Source organism: Rhea pennata, chromosome Z (assembly GCF_028389875.1).
Source record: "Rhea pennata isolate bPtePen1 chromosome Z, bPtePen1.pri, whole genome shotgun sequence".
Classification (NCBI taxonomy): Eukaryota; Metazoa; Chordata; class Aves; order Rheiformes; family Rheidae; genus Rhea; species Rhea pennata.
Window position 1 is genome coordinate 10,228,227 of NC_084702.1, and position 15,216 is coordinate 10,243,442.

Here is a 15,216-nt window from a genome sequence, read left to right on the forward strand (position 1 = left end):
GTGGCTTGCACACCTGCATAACAGCAACCTACCTTAGGTCTGTGCACTGTGCCCTACAGGTAAAGCTCCTTCCAGGAGGAAACATCCTCCCTCTCCTTAGCTGCCAGCATGATTTGTGTCGGGCTTTCTGAACAGCAAAGATGAAGGGCTTTGAGCAGCAGTCATGACTCTGCTGACAGTACGAGTGAGTGGTTGCTCCACATATGGATAGAGCAACAGATTATTTTGCAGGTCTAACAGCTGTTTTGAGGGGCTTTTTTTTCTGGAGCCATTGAAGCTCATCTTCCAGCTCAACTGTTGCCTCTGTGGTGGGCTGATGATAAGTTTCTAGTGCTATGCACAAAGCAAGAACTCCACTTTTTGTCAGCAGCTTAGCTCCCACACCCTTCACATGGGCATAGAATCCTAGAATTGGTAAGGTTGGAAGGGACCTCTGGAGATCATCTAGTCCAACCCTTAGGCGAGTGGCCCATATGAGGAATTGAATCCGTGACCTTAGCATTATTAGCACCATGTTCTAACCAACTGAGCTAAACCAATCCCATTGCCTTCCCCAGAGAGAGGCCCTTAACTACATTAGGTCTGAGGACCTAGACTGGGGAATTAGCTCAGTAGTACGTATGCTAGGCCCAGCTGGACAGGACTCATGGGTCATCGGGACTGGTGAAAGCTGCCCAAATGCTATGCCAATAGTCACAGATAGCGCAAACAGAAACTTTCGCCCCTCTCACCTAATCTCGTACTGTGATTCAGAAGTACTCTGGGAAAACTGTAGCTACCCTTTCACTGAAAACTAAAAATGCTGTTAAAGTATTTCACAGATTTACTTGCATGGACTAAAGTTTGCTTTTCTTTCTTTCCAGGGGCCTGCTAAAAATATACTTCTGATTCTAACCTTAAACACAGAAACCAGACCTCTTGAAGTTGTCATTCAGCTAATTAAAAAAAGAAAATCATAGTTTGGACTAGCATGTTTTTCCTGAAAAACACATGAAAAATGCTTGTTTTTTGTAAATTGTGTGCAATACAGTATTGATATTTAAATTTTCAAGGGAACACTTATGACAGGATTTGTCAATAAATGCTTTTTTTAAAAAAAAAAAAACTGCCACTGCTTTTTGTTACACACTGTTGGGGAGCAGGGAGAGTAGGGCTGCTCTCTGTGGTAAGGTGAGCTGGTAGTCAAAGCAGCCCTCATGCAACTGGGCAGTGTCCCCCAACCAGAGCAGTGCAGTACCAACCAGGGGACACAGGGCAGGGGTAGTGACAGGGACAGGTCTCACCAAGAGCACTATGATCAACAGGCAAATGCATGGTGACAAGGCAGGTCCAGGGTCCACCCAGGGAGTCCAGGCAGTTAGTCAGGACAGCAGGACACAGGGCTGGGCACAGGCATACCTACAAAACGGCTCCTCTCTTACCAATGTTATCCATTTAAATTCTGAAGCTATAAAATCCTCTTGAACAACAGCTCTGATGAGGTTGATAATGTGATCCTTGCTGCCTGTATATAAAAAAATATCATTACTTCTGGTATGTCCAAATTATCAAAAGTCTGCAGAGGATTTCTAATAACATGCTGCATCAAGAATGCAACAAAGCAGCTGTTCCTGTAAATAACACTAGGCTGTTTCTTCAATTGAGCAGTTAGTTGCATTTCATATGGCATATGTGATAATTTAACTCCATAACTTCATAATCCAGCCTCAGTATTTGAGAGAGACACAGCTGATTGATAGACTTTTTGGCCAAGGAGTTCAAAGATACGTGGAACCAAAAGCACAATATCCAGACAATCCCACGTAGGAAAAGTGGAACCTGCATTATTTTTCTCAAACATGTATTTCCCATTACTCTTGAGAGAGTCACATTCACTTTGAATGTTTCCTTTGAATAAAACTACCAGTCCAGAATGCCCCAAGCAACTGAACCCTGCAGTTTGTCAGCAATCCGTATCTTCCGGGTCATCATTACTGAAGAAACATTGAAAACCAAGTTGGATAGCCTCTGCCTCTGTGTACTTACATGGTATATAGCACAAGGTTGGTATCAGGTGAAGAGCTTCAGAACACTACACCGTAAAACAGCTTCTGCAAGATGCTTGCACAGTCTATTATACAATGCCAATGATTATCTATTGCATCTGTTGGAAGGAACATGTGAAATGCTGACTAAAGACTCTTCTCCAATGCCAGAGACAATATTCCAGGGAAGCATGGAGCTCTTTCAAGCTTGCTTTTCCCAAAATTTCCAGCTAGGACTCCTAAGCTTCTCAGCTAGCAGAGACTAAGAGTGAAAACTGAAAACTGTTTTTTGCTCTGCTGGTCTAGAAAAGGTACCTTGAAGGGAAGCAAGATCGTGAACTACCACCTAAAGCTGAAGACAGAAATGGAAGAGCAGTAGACAATACAAGAGAAAAAAAAATACAGATAGAGAATATAAAATGTTGAAAAAAATATTAGCCTTTTGTTCTGGACTAAGTGCAAGGTCAATGCATTGATTGAATATTCACCAATTGCTCCCCTCTCACACAAGGAAGTATTAGGGTGGAGTTCTGTGAACTTAGGACTTGTATCACAATCAATTAGACAACATTAACCCCTACCTGAAGGAGCCTATCCTTTGGCCAAGATATACAGATCAATACTACAAATTCTAAAGCAGTGAGATTTTTAAATGCCTGCATTTACATTATCTGTATGATCAGATTAGCTGAGAGTTCAAGCAAGCAGGAACTAGATGCTAGACTCCTTATTGTGCTTGGTATAGTCTACCTACAAGGGCTAAGAACTAAAATTCCTTCTCTGCCACGCTGTGTTGAGCCTCCAGGGATACTGGAGGATAGCAGTTATTCTGGGAGAACATGCTGCTTAGTTGTACATGACCCATGAGCCTGGCTTGAATTTGGAGGAACTGGGAGAACACATCTATTTCCCATCAGGCTTGCAAACAGGCCCTTATCATACGATCTGGTTAGTTAGTGAACAGAGTAATTAGCTCATTTCTGTTTCTCTCCACAGACTACAAAGACTAGGCAGCATGGGCAGGCAGGTAGGTGTACATTCTGCTTTGATTTAGAATTTTCATGCCATTGAGTAAGACATATAAAAGAATATGTCTAGAGGCAGACACACTTTGGCCTGGCCTTGGAGCTGGCTGGATGCGTTACAAACAACACTTGCTATCTTACCTTTAATAAACCAGGCTGTTTTTCCTGACTATAAGCGTGTACGTAGGTCCTTCTCCTGAATAAACTTTCTGCTAGCAAGAGAAAAGAAAAAGCTGTTTACAAATGAAGAAGACTGTTGTTTTGTCCTCAGAAAGTCCTTTGGTACAACAGAGTGGCTATGACTGTGCAACAACAGAAAGAACCCTGCAACGATTTTGACCTTCACATATCAGTAAACCTCCTACCACAAGGACACTGCAAGTTCTGAGATCTGATGCTATAGTATCATGTCGTATTAGACCAGTTTTCCCCTTGGGCTCACACAAGAGTGCCTAGGACTGTAGTAACTACGCACAAGACTACATACTCGAATTTTGAAATTTCTTATGCTCACACTCCCTACATGCTTCATGTATACATAATGTTGGAACTTGGTGTAAATTCCATAAATCAAGGTGTCTTCTATATCTTGAGAACAGACTTTACTTCACGTGATTATTCGTCTATCTGAGTTTTCAGCTGTTTCCAAAACACAATGATCTTTTTTTACTGGATTCATGTAAAAATGAATGGAAAGATTAAAAACTGATTTTACTGTGTTATTAGAAAGATGGTAACAAATGCAACACATACATACGCTGTTAGATAATATAAAATATTCCTGTGAAAGTTTTCTCCCTGTACAGCTTTTAATAATCAGCTGCAAAACTGTTACATAACCTTAGAAGGTTTTGCTTAAAGGGCAGTCAAACAATCTCCTCTTGCAGTTAAGATTTCCTTCTTTGTATTGTTTGCCAGCAAGAGATATATTAGAGTGCTCATCAGTCTTGCTTTGGTTCTCATTCTGGTTCTGCTAAGTTCATGCAACTCCACTTAGCATTATGCTGGAACTTACAAAAACTAAAGCATGAGGTGAAGCTCACAATTGCTGTGGTGAAGAAGGAGATGCTAGAGTTGAAGGATTAAGGATGAAATGTTAGAAGCCCTACAACATGGACTCAGTGACAGATCATTACAGAAAAGTCAAGTTTCATATATTAAATAGTAATTTGTTTCTAGAAGTTTAATTATAAAAAAGAACAGAGCAGCCCAAACTTATGTACTTGGTGGAAAATAAAATGCAGCCTGGAAATATCAAACCATCTTCTCTGCTGCCTTTTTTAGACTTCCTCATTGACTAAAGGAGTATGTTTACATGAAGTTCAGCAAAGCTGCAAATGCTGAATATTCAAAATCTGCACACCCAGCCCACCATTTTTGTTCATCTTTTGTTTCCACACACATTTGCCAGTGCCAAGAAAAAGCCTGAAAAAGCGTTGTGCCAGCAGAAATATTCCAGAACATGCTTCCACACTCTGGATAATGTTAAGGGTAGAAGCCCTGAAGGAGGGACCTAGTGACAGATCTTCAAAGTGGTTGGACCTAATCATTCTAAGAGATTTGATTTTATTTGCAGCTATCACATGCTCTGCTATGACCTTGCAAAGAAAATTCCTGCTTTTGGGGAAGTTTTAACAGGCAATCTGACAATGACTGAAATTTTACCTTGAAACTTTGGAGAAATACCATCCTCACTTCGCCTTCTAATAAGACAAAAAAAGTAAGCATGAGAATTAGAAGTCAGAGCAAAGAGGCAGCTACAAGCCTTCTGTCTACCTCTGCTGGGGAGTAGAAATCCTGGGCCAGGAGAACTTCCAGCGTAAAACCTTCTAAAAGATGGTAACATCCTCTAATGGAAATTACTTGCCATAGTGACAGTTTTAAAAACAGTGAAAGAATGAGATGAGTGAATCGTCATTAATGTACTACACTTCTGCAAAAGCCAAGTAATCCAGCAGGACTCATCAGCTCTGTGGCATCACTTTATACTGGTTAATTAATATGCCTTAACTGCTAGATTTGTTTAACTGCATTTTCTGATTCCTCACTTAGAGATAATTATAACAGCTTTGAGATGTATTTTAGTCTAATTTACTGCTCTCTCCTTCCAAGTGGAAATTTTCATTAACTCTTTTTTTGTACCTGGGAAACTAATGAATTGAGTTACCTCAAATCTCCCTTTTCTGTTCTGCACCACCACAAGCTTCTATGGGTGAGAAACTGATAGATTAGGATGCTGCACAGGCTTCTTACTCAAAAATTAGTAAGAGATAAAATGTTTTATCTGAATTCTGAGACAACATGGATCTTTCACAGTCAACTTTCAACATAAGCACATGAAAAAGAAGGTAAGGAGATAACAAGCCTTTTCTGATATATACTGACTTTTTACATATGTGTCTTTTCCATGCTGTAAAAGTGAGGCCATTTGAGGTGGTTTAGATCTCTTCTGCTGTGCAAACTTGATTTTCTGTCTGAGATCTGAATGTTTCACCAAATGTACAAGCTTTGTTGTTATGCTGGTGAAGCAGTCGATGTCAGCAAGGAGAGCAGTAGGGGAGTTGTTTGTGTGACAAAGCTGTTCCTCTAACAGAAAACATTCCAGCTGTTTTCACTGGCATTATCCTTCCCTGTACAAGCATTTTAAAGGCAGAGTTCAAAGTGCTCTAGTTGTGAAAAAGGGAGAGTAAAAAAAACGTCCCTGCAACTTCAGGGCACTTTTTGTTACATAAAGTGATTGGCATTTGCATGGACATCCAGTGAGGTACCCCATTATCGCAGGCAATAACACGCTTGTGAACATGCTTTGCAAAACACAGAAGGTCAAACTGTTCTTGGTTAGTTTCCTAACTGACAATCAGTAGCAGCCCTCTGTTACATACACGGCATACAAAAGCATGCCCTGCTATAGCATGAAAACATAAAAGGCTCCAACTACCATTTTAACTTTCTCCTGGCCACCCAAAGCCCTGTCTCATCTCACTTACTGTTTCAGTGTGAGACTCCAGAAAAAAGGTCTGCTGGGGAGGGAGATGCCAGCTCTAAAGACTGCAGAAAGCCAGGCTAGGTGAGCACAGTGGAGAGAAAGAGGGGCTTTTAAGGCTAGTGGCTTCACCACAATGAAGAAGCAGTTAAGGGACCTGTACCAACACAAAAATCACAACGCTGCAAGCAGAAGACTTAGGCTAAAGCAGAGAGCAGGACAGGCAAGTGAATCTTAAAGCCAGAGCTTTCTGTGTGAACTTCTCCCTTTGAGGATGAGCTGCTACTCCTTCCTTTGCTTGTGTGATGGGAATAGTTCTGGCATGCAAGTAACAGCCTCATATGCAAAAGTGGCTGTGTAGAAATCTCTGTATAAGTAAGCAAAGAACCTCTTATCTCTGGAGACAGGACAAGTGCTCTCAAATAACCCAGTAGAGCACATGTGAATAACCTGTGGTGTAGCTGGGGATGTGTGGGGACTCTTCAAGCTCTGGATGTGTCTGTCCTGTGGTCATGCAGTTTTCCATCACCCCATTATGACAGTCAGCCTGGATGCTGAGGGCAGGCAATGCTGTCTCTTACATGTCCTCCTGGTTCCTTTGCTGCCATCCAATTGCATTTTGTTGCTTTCATACATATTTGGCTGTTCCTGGCATTAGCTAAGTGTGATATAGGAAATAATAACTATTTATTCCCATAATTCCTAAATACCAAACCAAATCCTAGTCCTTTAGCAGCCTTTTACGATATTACCAGTTGCATTGTTGGATATGGCTGGTTTATAATGTTGCCTTTGAGTTCTGAAGAGTTAATAGTGTAGTTGCTTCTAACTTGTATTCCTACTTGCTTCATCAGGTCCCTTCTGTACTCCCTCCTCAGCTTGGGAGGAGTTTATTTTTCTGGGGAGTTGTCATCTGCAGGGAGCATACACCACCCAGCCACCAAGCCAGGCACCACTTTTCAGATTCACTTGAAAGTTTCAACATATTCCACAGGAAGAGAGGGCAGGCCTGCCTTCCCCCAGTAGTCAATGGCACGCACTCTGTAAAAGCCGGAGACTGAGCATCCTGCAAATGAGAAGGTTAGACATGGTCATTTCAAAAGGCTGACATCAGTGGTGCTTGGAGGATGTGGAGCAGGCGCTGGTCTTAAAAAACAAAGGTTTGAGGAACAGACTGAGGAAGTGGTGAAATCAGTTCTGCACCCTAAGTAAGTGTGTCCTACCTGTCTATCTATAAATGGTTATAACTTTCTCAGAACCAAGTGCTAGCCCTTCTCTTTTTGCATCAAGGACCTCCTCTCTCCTTATTACGATTTTGGAGTTCAGTTACATGACTGCTTTCCCAGCAGTCCCTTTGGAACAGGGCTATCGCAACTTCTCTGACCAATAACAACTGCTTCCCTTTTTTCTGACTCACTTGAATATCTGGCTTTTATTATGTATTTGGAACAGGTTATGTGTGGACAGGACAACAAAAGAACAGAACAAGGAGCATGCTGACTGAAAACTCTCTGCTCAACTCAAGAGACAACCCTATCCAAAGGTATGTAAGTTGCTGTTCTACAGCTTTACTGGTTTTCATGCTTGCTCCTGGTCCAAGAAGGCAGTCTTCACTATCATAGACCTACACCTCACAAACAATACAAATATGAGTTTTCTTATCTACTGCTTTGTTTTTTGTATGTGTTTGCATATTTCATGGTTTTCTTCTTAAAAAATAAGGCTAGAAATAATGAGTAAGGCAAAAGCACCTAGCAATAAAGGCTGTTGAGATATGGGATTTTTTTAAGCTTTCTTTTCTCCTTTCTCATTGAAACAAACAATTAAATCTGGTACATTCTGCAAATTTGAAATACTGTAGGATAACGAGTTCTAAACTCAGGGACCTGCCTTAGCCATGACTTACAGTCTTTGCTTTTCTGCGCAGCCTTTACATTGCAATAATGACTCTGAACATTATCGTGTGCCCACTACTAAATCCTAAGCTTTATTCAGGTTAAGGTGAGTTGCATTTCTGGCAAAATTGTCTCTGAATTGCTCATTAGTAAGTATCACTTTGAGGCAAGGTTCATATACTCTGTTTCATACAGCTCTGATCAGTGCCTGATTCAGTAACACTTCTTGGACTGAGCGATAGCGTGAATTAGACCACTTACATCACAAAACAAAACAAAACAAAAAAGAAAACATCCTCAGCTTCTTTCATCCTTATTCATCAATATGTGTTTCTATTGCACTGAGGCTATACTTGAAGAGATACAGCCACAGACTTTAAGGGAAGCTTTGCCTGGTGACAAAGATGAAACTCACATTCCTTTAAAGTGAAACACCTAAAACCTAGGCAGCTAGTCAAAGCTAGTTAGAAAGCTGATTTGTACCAAAGATATGGATCCATCCTTGGTTAGGTATTCAGACAGCCAGGACAAACTGTTCTCCTGTTCTTATAGGAGAGAGCCTTAGTAGCTTGAATTTGGCAAGCTGCAATCCAGTCAAAAGGTATGGAAATGGGGATGGATGACCAAGAGGAGAGCAGAAGTGTGGGCTTACTGAGCAGCTCAGAACACAGTAAGTGAAAAACAGCCAACTCCTCTATGAAAGGGATGTGACATCACACTTACTGTAGGTCGACTGCATGTCCTTGGGCAGTTAACAGGACAGTTATGCAAAAATAAGCGTTACAAGGTAGCTTACTCCTCTCTCCCTACCCCAAAAGGAGAGTAAGAAAAGTATTTGTCTCACATTTAGGCTAAGTCATGACCAGTATCTGTAGGACTGAGTCTAAACTTCAGTCTTCGCTGCTGTGAGTCTAGAACTAAGAGCAGGAAAATTAGCACAATGCCAGTTTTGCAAGCTCCGTCAGTCATCTGTAGCAGCAGTGTCAGATATTTTTGTCCATGTTGTCCATTTTGCAGTCCCTTCTGTCCCAGGATGCCAGACTAAGTCATTCCCACAGCTGTTGGTCTGGGACCTCTGTGTCACTCCCACCAATGGAGATGGCAGCAGAGGGCATACACTAGGCTATGTGGACTGTCCAGACTTGTTCTACTGCTGCAGAAGTAAAAGTTGCAAGCAAGGACCAGTCTGACTCTCCATGAAGTTAGCTGGCAGAACTGTCCTGCTGAGGGACACAGCTATTGTGAAAGAGGCAGGAATGCGTCATACTGACTTCTGGCCTCCTCTGCTGCAATGATCAAATCTAGAGTAAGGAAGAGAAAGCAGGCCCCTCACACATAAATAAAGAATAGCTTCTTACTATCTATTATGAAGTACAGCTGGTAACAACTGTCCTGATAAACCTTCTCTCTTAAGTTGCCCCAGTAGAAACTGAGTGAACTAAGCAGTCCTTGTATCCGAGACAGTCTCTGCTTTGTTTGAGTGGAATGGGTATGGTACAAGCCCTATCAGAAAGCATCTGCGGGTCAGGTTTGTATCTTCCAAGTAAGTCTACAAAACATAAGCAGCACTTGCTGACAGAACAAGTGCTGTTTACTGTGTGTCTGACTTAGTATAGTAAAAGGTGGAACAATTTTTTTGTTCTAATTTTTGCACGAATCTATGTAAGAAATGTGAGGCTAAAGACAGAGATAGAGAAAATTCTTGGCCTCTCAGGGAGCTTACCAGACCCATGGCTGGGTAATTTTGGTTTCTAGTAAGCAATTTACTCACAGTATACTCCTAACAAAGCCCTCATGACTACTGTCAATAAATGCCCATACTTGAGAAAAGGCTTTCACTGAGAATCTGGTCCTAAAAGATAGGATCCTAAAGGAAGGGTCACACTATCATTTGTAATGGGAATGTATACCACTCAGCAAGGTATGTATTTTCAGTCGTCATTAAATGAAGCTTCATACTATCATGACTGCAAGTAGTAACATCACAGATCACCAAATACATGCGCTGTGGCCTTACCTGGGCTGTAGACCCAGAGAGTGAATATTGTGTCTTTGGCATTAATTCGCTGGTATGCTTTTCCATCTGGTGAGAATTCCACTTCAAATGTCTTTATACATCTAGAAGAGAAACCAGACAGGCTAGTAATTACAGCTGATAACGCACTGAAGGATCAGATCCTTATCTCAAGGCCATTTTAACGAAGAAGGACAGAAGTAGGGAAATTTTTAGAAGACTCATTTCCACCAAATACGAGTTGGTGTTGTCTTGCTCCTGCTAATTATGGGTTAGTATATATTATCAGTATGAGCAGATTCCACAGCTCCAATAGCCCACAGAAGAGCACCCAGACTGACTTGCTAATGCTGTGTATATGGCACATTTGAAACTGATAAACATATTTTATTCTCATATCAAGGGTTATCAAAGCTGACCAGACTTAAGGGAGTTTGGCTTGAAAAAAGAATGAAGCCAGTGCTTTCTGGAGTGCAGTCTGGATGTATAATGGACAGCCACTCACTGTCCATAGAAGGTTTCTAGTCTAGTATAGATTGTGGAAACAAGGAATTGGTAGTTTTCTCTTCCAGCCCACAACTCCACAGAAGATTGGCCTACACTTTTATTGTGGATTTTCCTGTCTGCTCTGCAGGAAACAAGGCCCTCCAAATGCCATTGGGTGCTTATCAGCCACTGGCTGATTCTCTTGTTCAGACAGCAAATTAGTTAGGATTGTTCTCCACGGGTATTGCATGTGGATCCTACAGTTCACCTTGCCAAACAAAAGCAGTGTAGCATCTCTCAGGGAATTAGTAATTATTAATTAATGATCATTTCACTTTATAGAACTGATGGCAACATAGAGAATCATGTGCTGGTGAATTGGTTATATCCATTTTACTTTGAAACATTCTTACCTTGAATTCACACAGCCATCGTCCCAGAACACAATAATCTGCCCCTTGGTGAGCGGGATCAAACGAACACCAGTCACCTGCCCAAAGACAATTGCCCCTGTAAGAAAGCTGTACAAACCAGCCAGGTCAGATGTTCTACGCTCATCCTGCCTTTAACTTTTTTTTTTGATTCATTCCTTTGAGAGGAGGGGAAAAAAACAAGATTCCTAGCCCTGTGGCTTTGTAGCCCAAGTCTTCAAGGTGTCCAGTACTCTCAACCACCTGATCACTTGCTGAGGAACTTCAGGGCTCTGGGTGCCATTATGAACCCACTTCTCAGCCAAGATTAAACAATAAATATAGATCAGATGTCTAATCCATGACAGTCATGATTTTAGCTACAAATTTCCAATGAGAATTGTTGTGAAGCCTGATAGTACATGACATTCAAAGCCTGCCGGGATGCAAACCTGTCTAACATGCTCTGGGTGACTCTGCTTGAGCAGGGGGGTTGGACTAGATGATCTCCAGAGGTCCCTTCCAACCTTACTGATTCTATGATTCTGATTCTGTGACATGATTTAGGGGAAAAGAAAGATACTGCATTTTCATAACTACGTTATTATTATTTTACTGTTATTGGTAAGCTTAGATTTATTTCAGTGATAATTCCAACCACTTTCTGTGAAATGTTTTATCTTGAATTATGCCTTGGAGTGCCTTCTTTTCTAAGGAGAGAAGACTGTTTAGTTACTAAGTCATTGTACTTTAACAGATTGTAGGCCCAAATGCTAGTCTACTTCTTAGTAAGATTTAAAGAAGTACTGTGGATGCAATTTCTAATTTGGTATCTCTCATGGTAAAACACAGTACATACTTGATCAGGAACAGAATGAGGTCTTGCACAGATGTGGATAAGAAAGACTGAAGGAACCGGGAAATCCTGTTTCAGGGTCAGGATGCCGCCTTCAGGAAATGGAAATGGACCTGTTGCCACTGGATCCTGTGGAGCCAAACAGAAGCCTTATGAATAATCTTTCACTATCATTACAGCTATTAATGCCTAACTGCTAGATCAACGTAAAGTAACTACATATTTACTTTGGGTTGTAAATTTCTATTACTGCTGTAAACACATGCTGATAAGTGGCTAAAAATTACAAACATACTCTAGTCAGGGAGACTGTTTTCTATCTATCTAGCCTGTCTTCCAGCCTTTCAGGGAACATGCAGTTTTTCTATCCTACAGATTGGGTAGACCACAGATACTATGTGGGATTGCCATAGGGGAATCATGTTTTTAAATAATCAGACTACCACTTCTAGTAGCCTCCCAGGCATAGTTTTCAACTAGTGTTTTTTACAAACCCCTCTCCTATATCTTCGCTGTGGATTTACAACATACAGTGAATGTTATTCCTAATTACAAGAACAGATACTCAGCTGGTCTAAGAAAATAAGGTATCACAAGATGGCTAAGAGGTTCTAAAAACTTGCTGCTGCATCGTAGAAGTAAGATCCTATAGGATCCCACAGGCCTTTGCAAATAGTCGGTTAAGGTAACTGGGAAGAGAAAATATAGTACTACACACCCAAGTCAGAAGGCAATTATGATCTGTGGGCCCAGAAGGGGTAAATGTGGTCTCCTTTACTTTAACCTGTGGGCCTCAATGCATAGGGAAACTATGGGAGAAGGAGCAGAAGTGACAGGCTGCACATATATCCTGTTAGGAAGCAGTCTGGTCATAAGTTTTCTCAGTAAGAGCAGAAATCTGAGAACTTACTGTTCTGTCCCTGCTCATGTATACTCAGAATTGGTAAGGATGAGGCAAAACAGCAAGCCTCCCTAAGAGACCCTGAAAGAGGCCAGGAAGAGAAGCCAAGACCCTGAACTTGCTCTAAGTAGTTTCTATCTTGAGGAGCTATTAGTGCTCCGTTATAGAAGGAGTTTCTTTTCACTCTCTGCTGAGTCAATCTGACCGGGCCTTAACTCACACAGGGTCAGGTGTCTTGTTAGGGGTGATGAGCAGAAACAGTGTCAAAGCTCTTGGAAATTTCACAGCATAAGTAGACCTTGCTCCAGAGCAACTCTGCCTCCTTAGCTGAGGGTAGGCCAGTCACTTTGCCAAGGGTAGCAAATAGTGAAGAAGCTGATGCTCTACATTTATATAACACAAATGTAAAGGTACCAGTTGACTGTAAGCTTCATTTCTCTGAGTGGCTGCAAGTCCATTTTCACACATATATCTAAAATGTGCATGATTGTAGATTAAGTAAATCCTGAATACCTGATATCTTATCTGCTTAGCTGTAGCTACCAATTCACAGGTAGTTTACCCATTACAATATCTCAATGAAACACATGGTCATACCTCAGCATCCCTTATTTTCTGGAACTGTTCTGGGGAAGGAAAGTCAGGGCTTCCTAGTTTTTTCCATATCAGGTAGGGATTGGTTTGGTTGTTGTCCAGACAGTATGTCACATAGACCAGCTCTTTGGGAACACAAACAAAAGAGAGTAAACCCTTCACTTAGATCTAAAGACTAACTAGAATAAATTTAGCAGAAAATGTTGAAGTCTACCTTCTCAAAAATGATTTCAGGACTTCAGAACCTGGCTTCTAGTCACAAGCCCAGGGCTAGCACTCTTAAAAATGTCTGTAACTCATATTTTTCAGCTCATATTACTTCCATATCCAGAATAGAAACTACCTTATATATTCATAGGTGTTGCATATATCTCTTTGACAACTGTGTAATCATCTCAGGGGAGCTCAAAGGACTGAGAGTTATAGTTAGCAAATGCAAGTCCCACTCTTGCCATGAAATGCAGATCTGTAGAAATGCTTCAGCATGGTATCTCCTAAGGATCAATGATATGAGCTGCCTACATGGTGCTTTCTTACCTTCAAGTTTGGGGAAGTGGGTGGCATTCACAATGACAGTACTGATGTTGGGTGAAGTCCTGTTATCTTCACTTAAATATATTAGTAGAGTAGCTTGCCAACTGTCAGAGGGCTGCAGCTCAGCTGGCATGTGCAGAGATGCCAGGACACCAATTGCGCTGTTCTCTGTGCTTTCGCCTTCACTGCTGTTTACTTCCGCAAAAATCTGTTTTTCTCCTTTAAGAAACCCAATAACTCTGTAAGCACCACTGCATTTTTGATATAGGAAAGAGCAAAAAACAAGGGGTGAGTTGTAGGCTGAACTGTGCTTTAGATTATTTTACCAGGGATAGCATCAGTCAGGCTTGGTGGTGGTTTTTACAGCTGCAGAGCACCCACATACTACTGCAATTCTTTTGCTTAACTGTTCATTAAGCAGATTCTAAGCATGCAACAGTGAAATAAGGCTTTAATACGCTGGATAGGTCTTCCAGGTATGAGGGTCTCTTAAGACATCTGCAGCCTTAAAGACAACTGCAGCAAGTAACAATCCACAAAAAATGAATGGTTGGCATAGAGGGAGTATGAACAAGGTAGTAGGGTTAATTAAGGGGATGACAGACTGTCAGGAAGATCTCCTGAGCTATTAATTTCTCAGAGGAAATGGAAAGTTCATTTCCTTAACATTCACACCAAGTAAACAGAGGGTAGGGGAAATTTAGCTTTTATTGGGTGATACAGATGAAATAATATCTCTCAGACATGAAGCTTGCAGATAGGTGAGATTATTGATGTGCTTTTTAATCAGTGGTTACCATACCTAGCAGTGCCAGCAAGCCCATGACAGTCAGTACTGGTTTCCGCACCATCTGGACATGTGCTGGCTTCGTATTGTTCATCTGAAACCGTGCTGTAAGAGTCCGCTGTGTGAAGTAATGGGGGTAGTAGCTCAGGAAGGCATTGTCATTACTCAGTAAAGTATAATTGATGGTGTTGTTAAGTTTGGAAATGAGCAGGTTTTGATGCTGGATGATTACCTGCAAAATCATAGAAAAGACGGAACTCTACACTGGAGGAAAGTCAACAAATGCATGATGTCTTCTTTTCAAAACTTTGTATCATATTGAAAAAAGCTGTCATACTGTCATTTAGAAAAGTCTGAAGAAAGAACACTGTTTCTCATAGCTTTTACAGAAACTAATTATTTAATGATGGTTTGTAAATAAGTCACTGAAAATTTTTAAATCCACACACAATTTAGCCCCCCAAAAGCCTCTGAAATGACTATTTCATGACTAGTTATAAATTATAATTTATAACTAATAATTATAAATTATTAATATATTTCCTTAGCTACTGCCCTACAAGTAATATTCCTCTGGCTTGAATATAAGGTTAGTAATCTGGATTTACTAGGTAATCATAATAACTTAAATTTGAGTGGCTCTCCAGTTCTGCAGTTACTTTGTACTCATTACATTATCTTCCCTCTGGCAGCTGGTCTTGGATTCT

At 41.0% G+C, this 15,216-nt stretch overlaps 2 protein-coding genes across 8 annotated transcripts in view; both read right to left on the reverse strand.

Moving 5' to 3' along the window:
- Window positions 1-6,834, reverse strand: part of PDE6B (phosphodiesterase 6B) — a 50,860-nt gene extending 44,026 nt beyond the window's left edge. Inside the window, exon 1 of the mRNA XM_062600454.1 lies at window positions 6,785-6,834. The gene's annotated coding sequence lies outside the window, so the exon portion shown is untranslated. The remainder of the gene's footprint in view (window positions 1-6,784) is intronic.
- IDUA (alpha-L-iduronidase) overlaps window positions 1-15,216 on the reverse strand; it is a 64,937-nt gene that overhangs the window by 9,281 nt on the left and 40,440 nt on the right. For 6 of the 7 annotated variants that reach the window (XR_009961274.1, XR_009961273.1, XR_009961275.1 and 3 more), the window contains 8 exons: window positions 14,525-14,741; window positions 13,726-13,941; window positions 13,192-13,313; window positions 11,697-11,822; window positions 10,841-10,917; window positions 9,945-10,045; window positions 3,191-3,258; window positions 1,422-1,504 (listed from right to left, as the gene is read on the reverse strand). Coding sequence is in view for 4 of the 7 variants with exons in the window: in XM_062600458.1 (XP_062456442.1) it covers window positions 1,448-1,504; window positions 3,191-3,258; window positions 9,945-10,045; window positions 10,841-10,917; window positions 11,697-11,822; window positions 13,192-13,313; window positions 13,726-13,941; window positions 14,525-14,741 (984 nt within the window). In the remaining 3 variants the exon portion in view is untranslated. Of the gene's footprint in view, window positions 1-1,421; window positions 1,505-3,190; window positions 3,259-3,743; window positions 7,099-9,944; window positions 10,046-10,840; window positions 10,918-11,696; window positions 11,823-13,191; window positions 13,314-13,725; window positions 13,942-14,524; window positions 14,742-15,216 lie in introns of those variants that run through there. The other variant, XM_062600457.1, reaches the window with a different exon arrangement.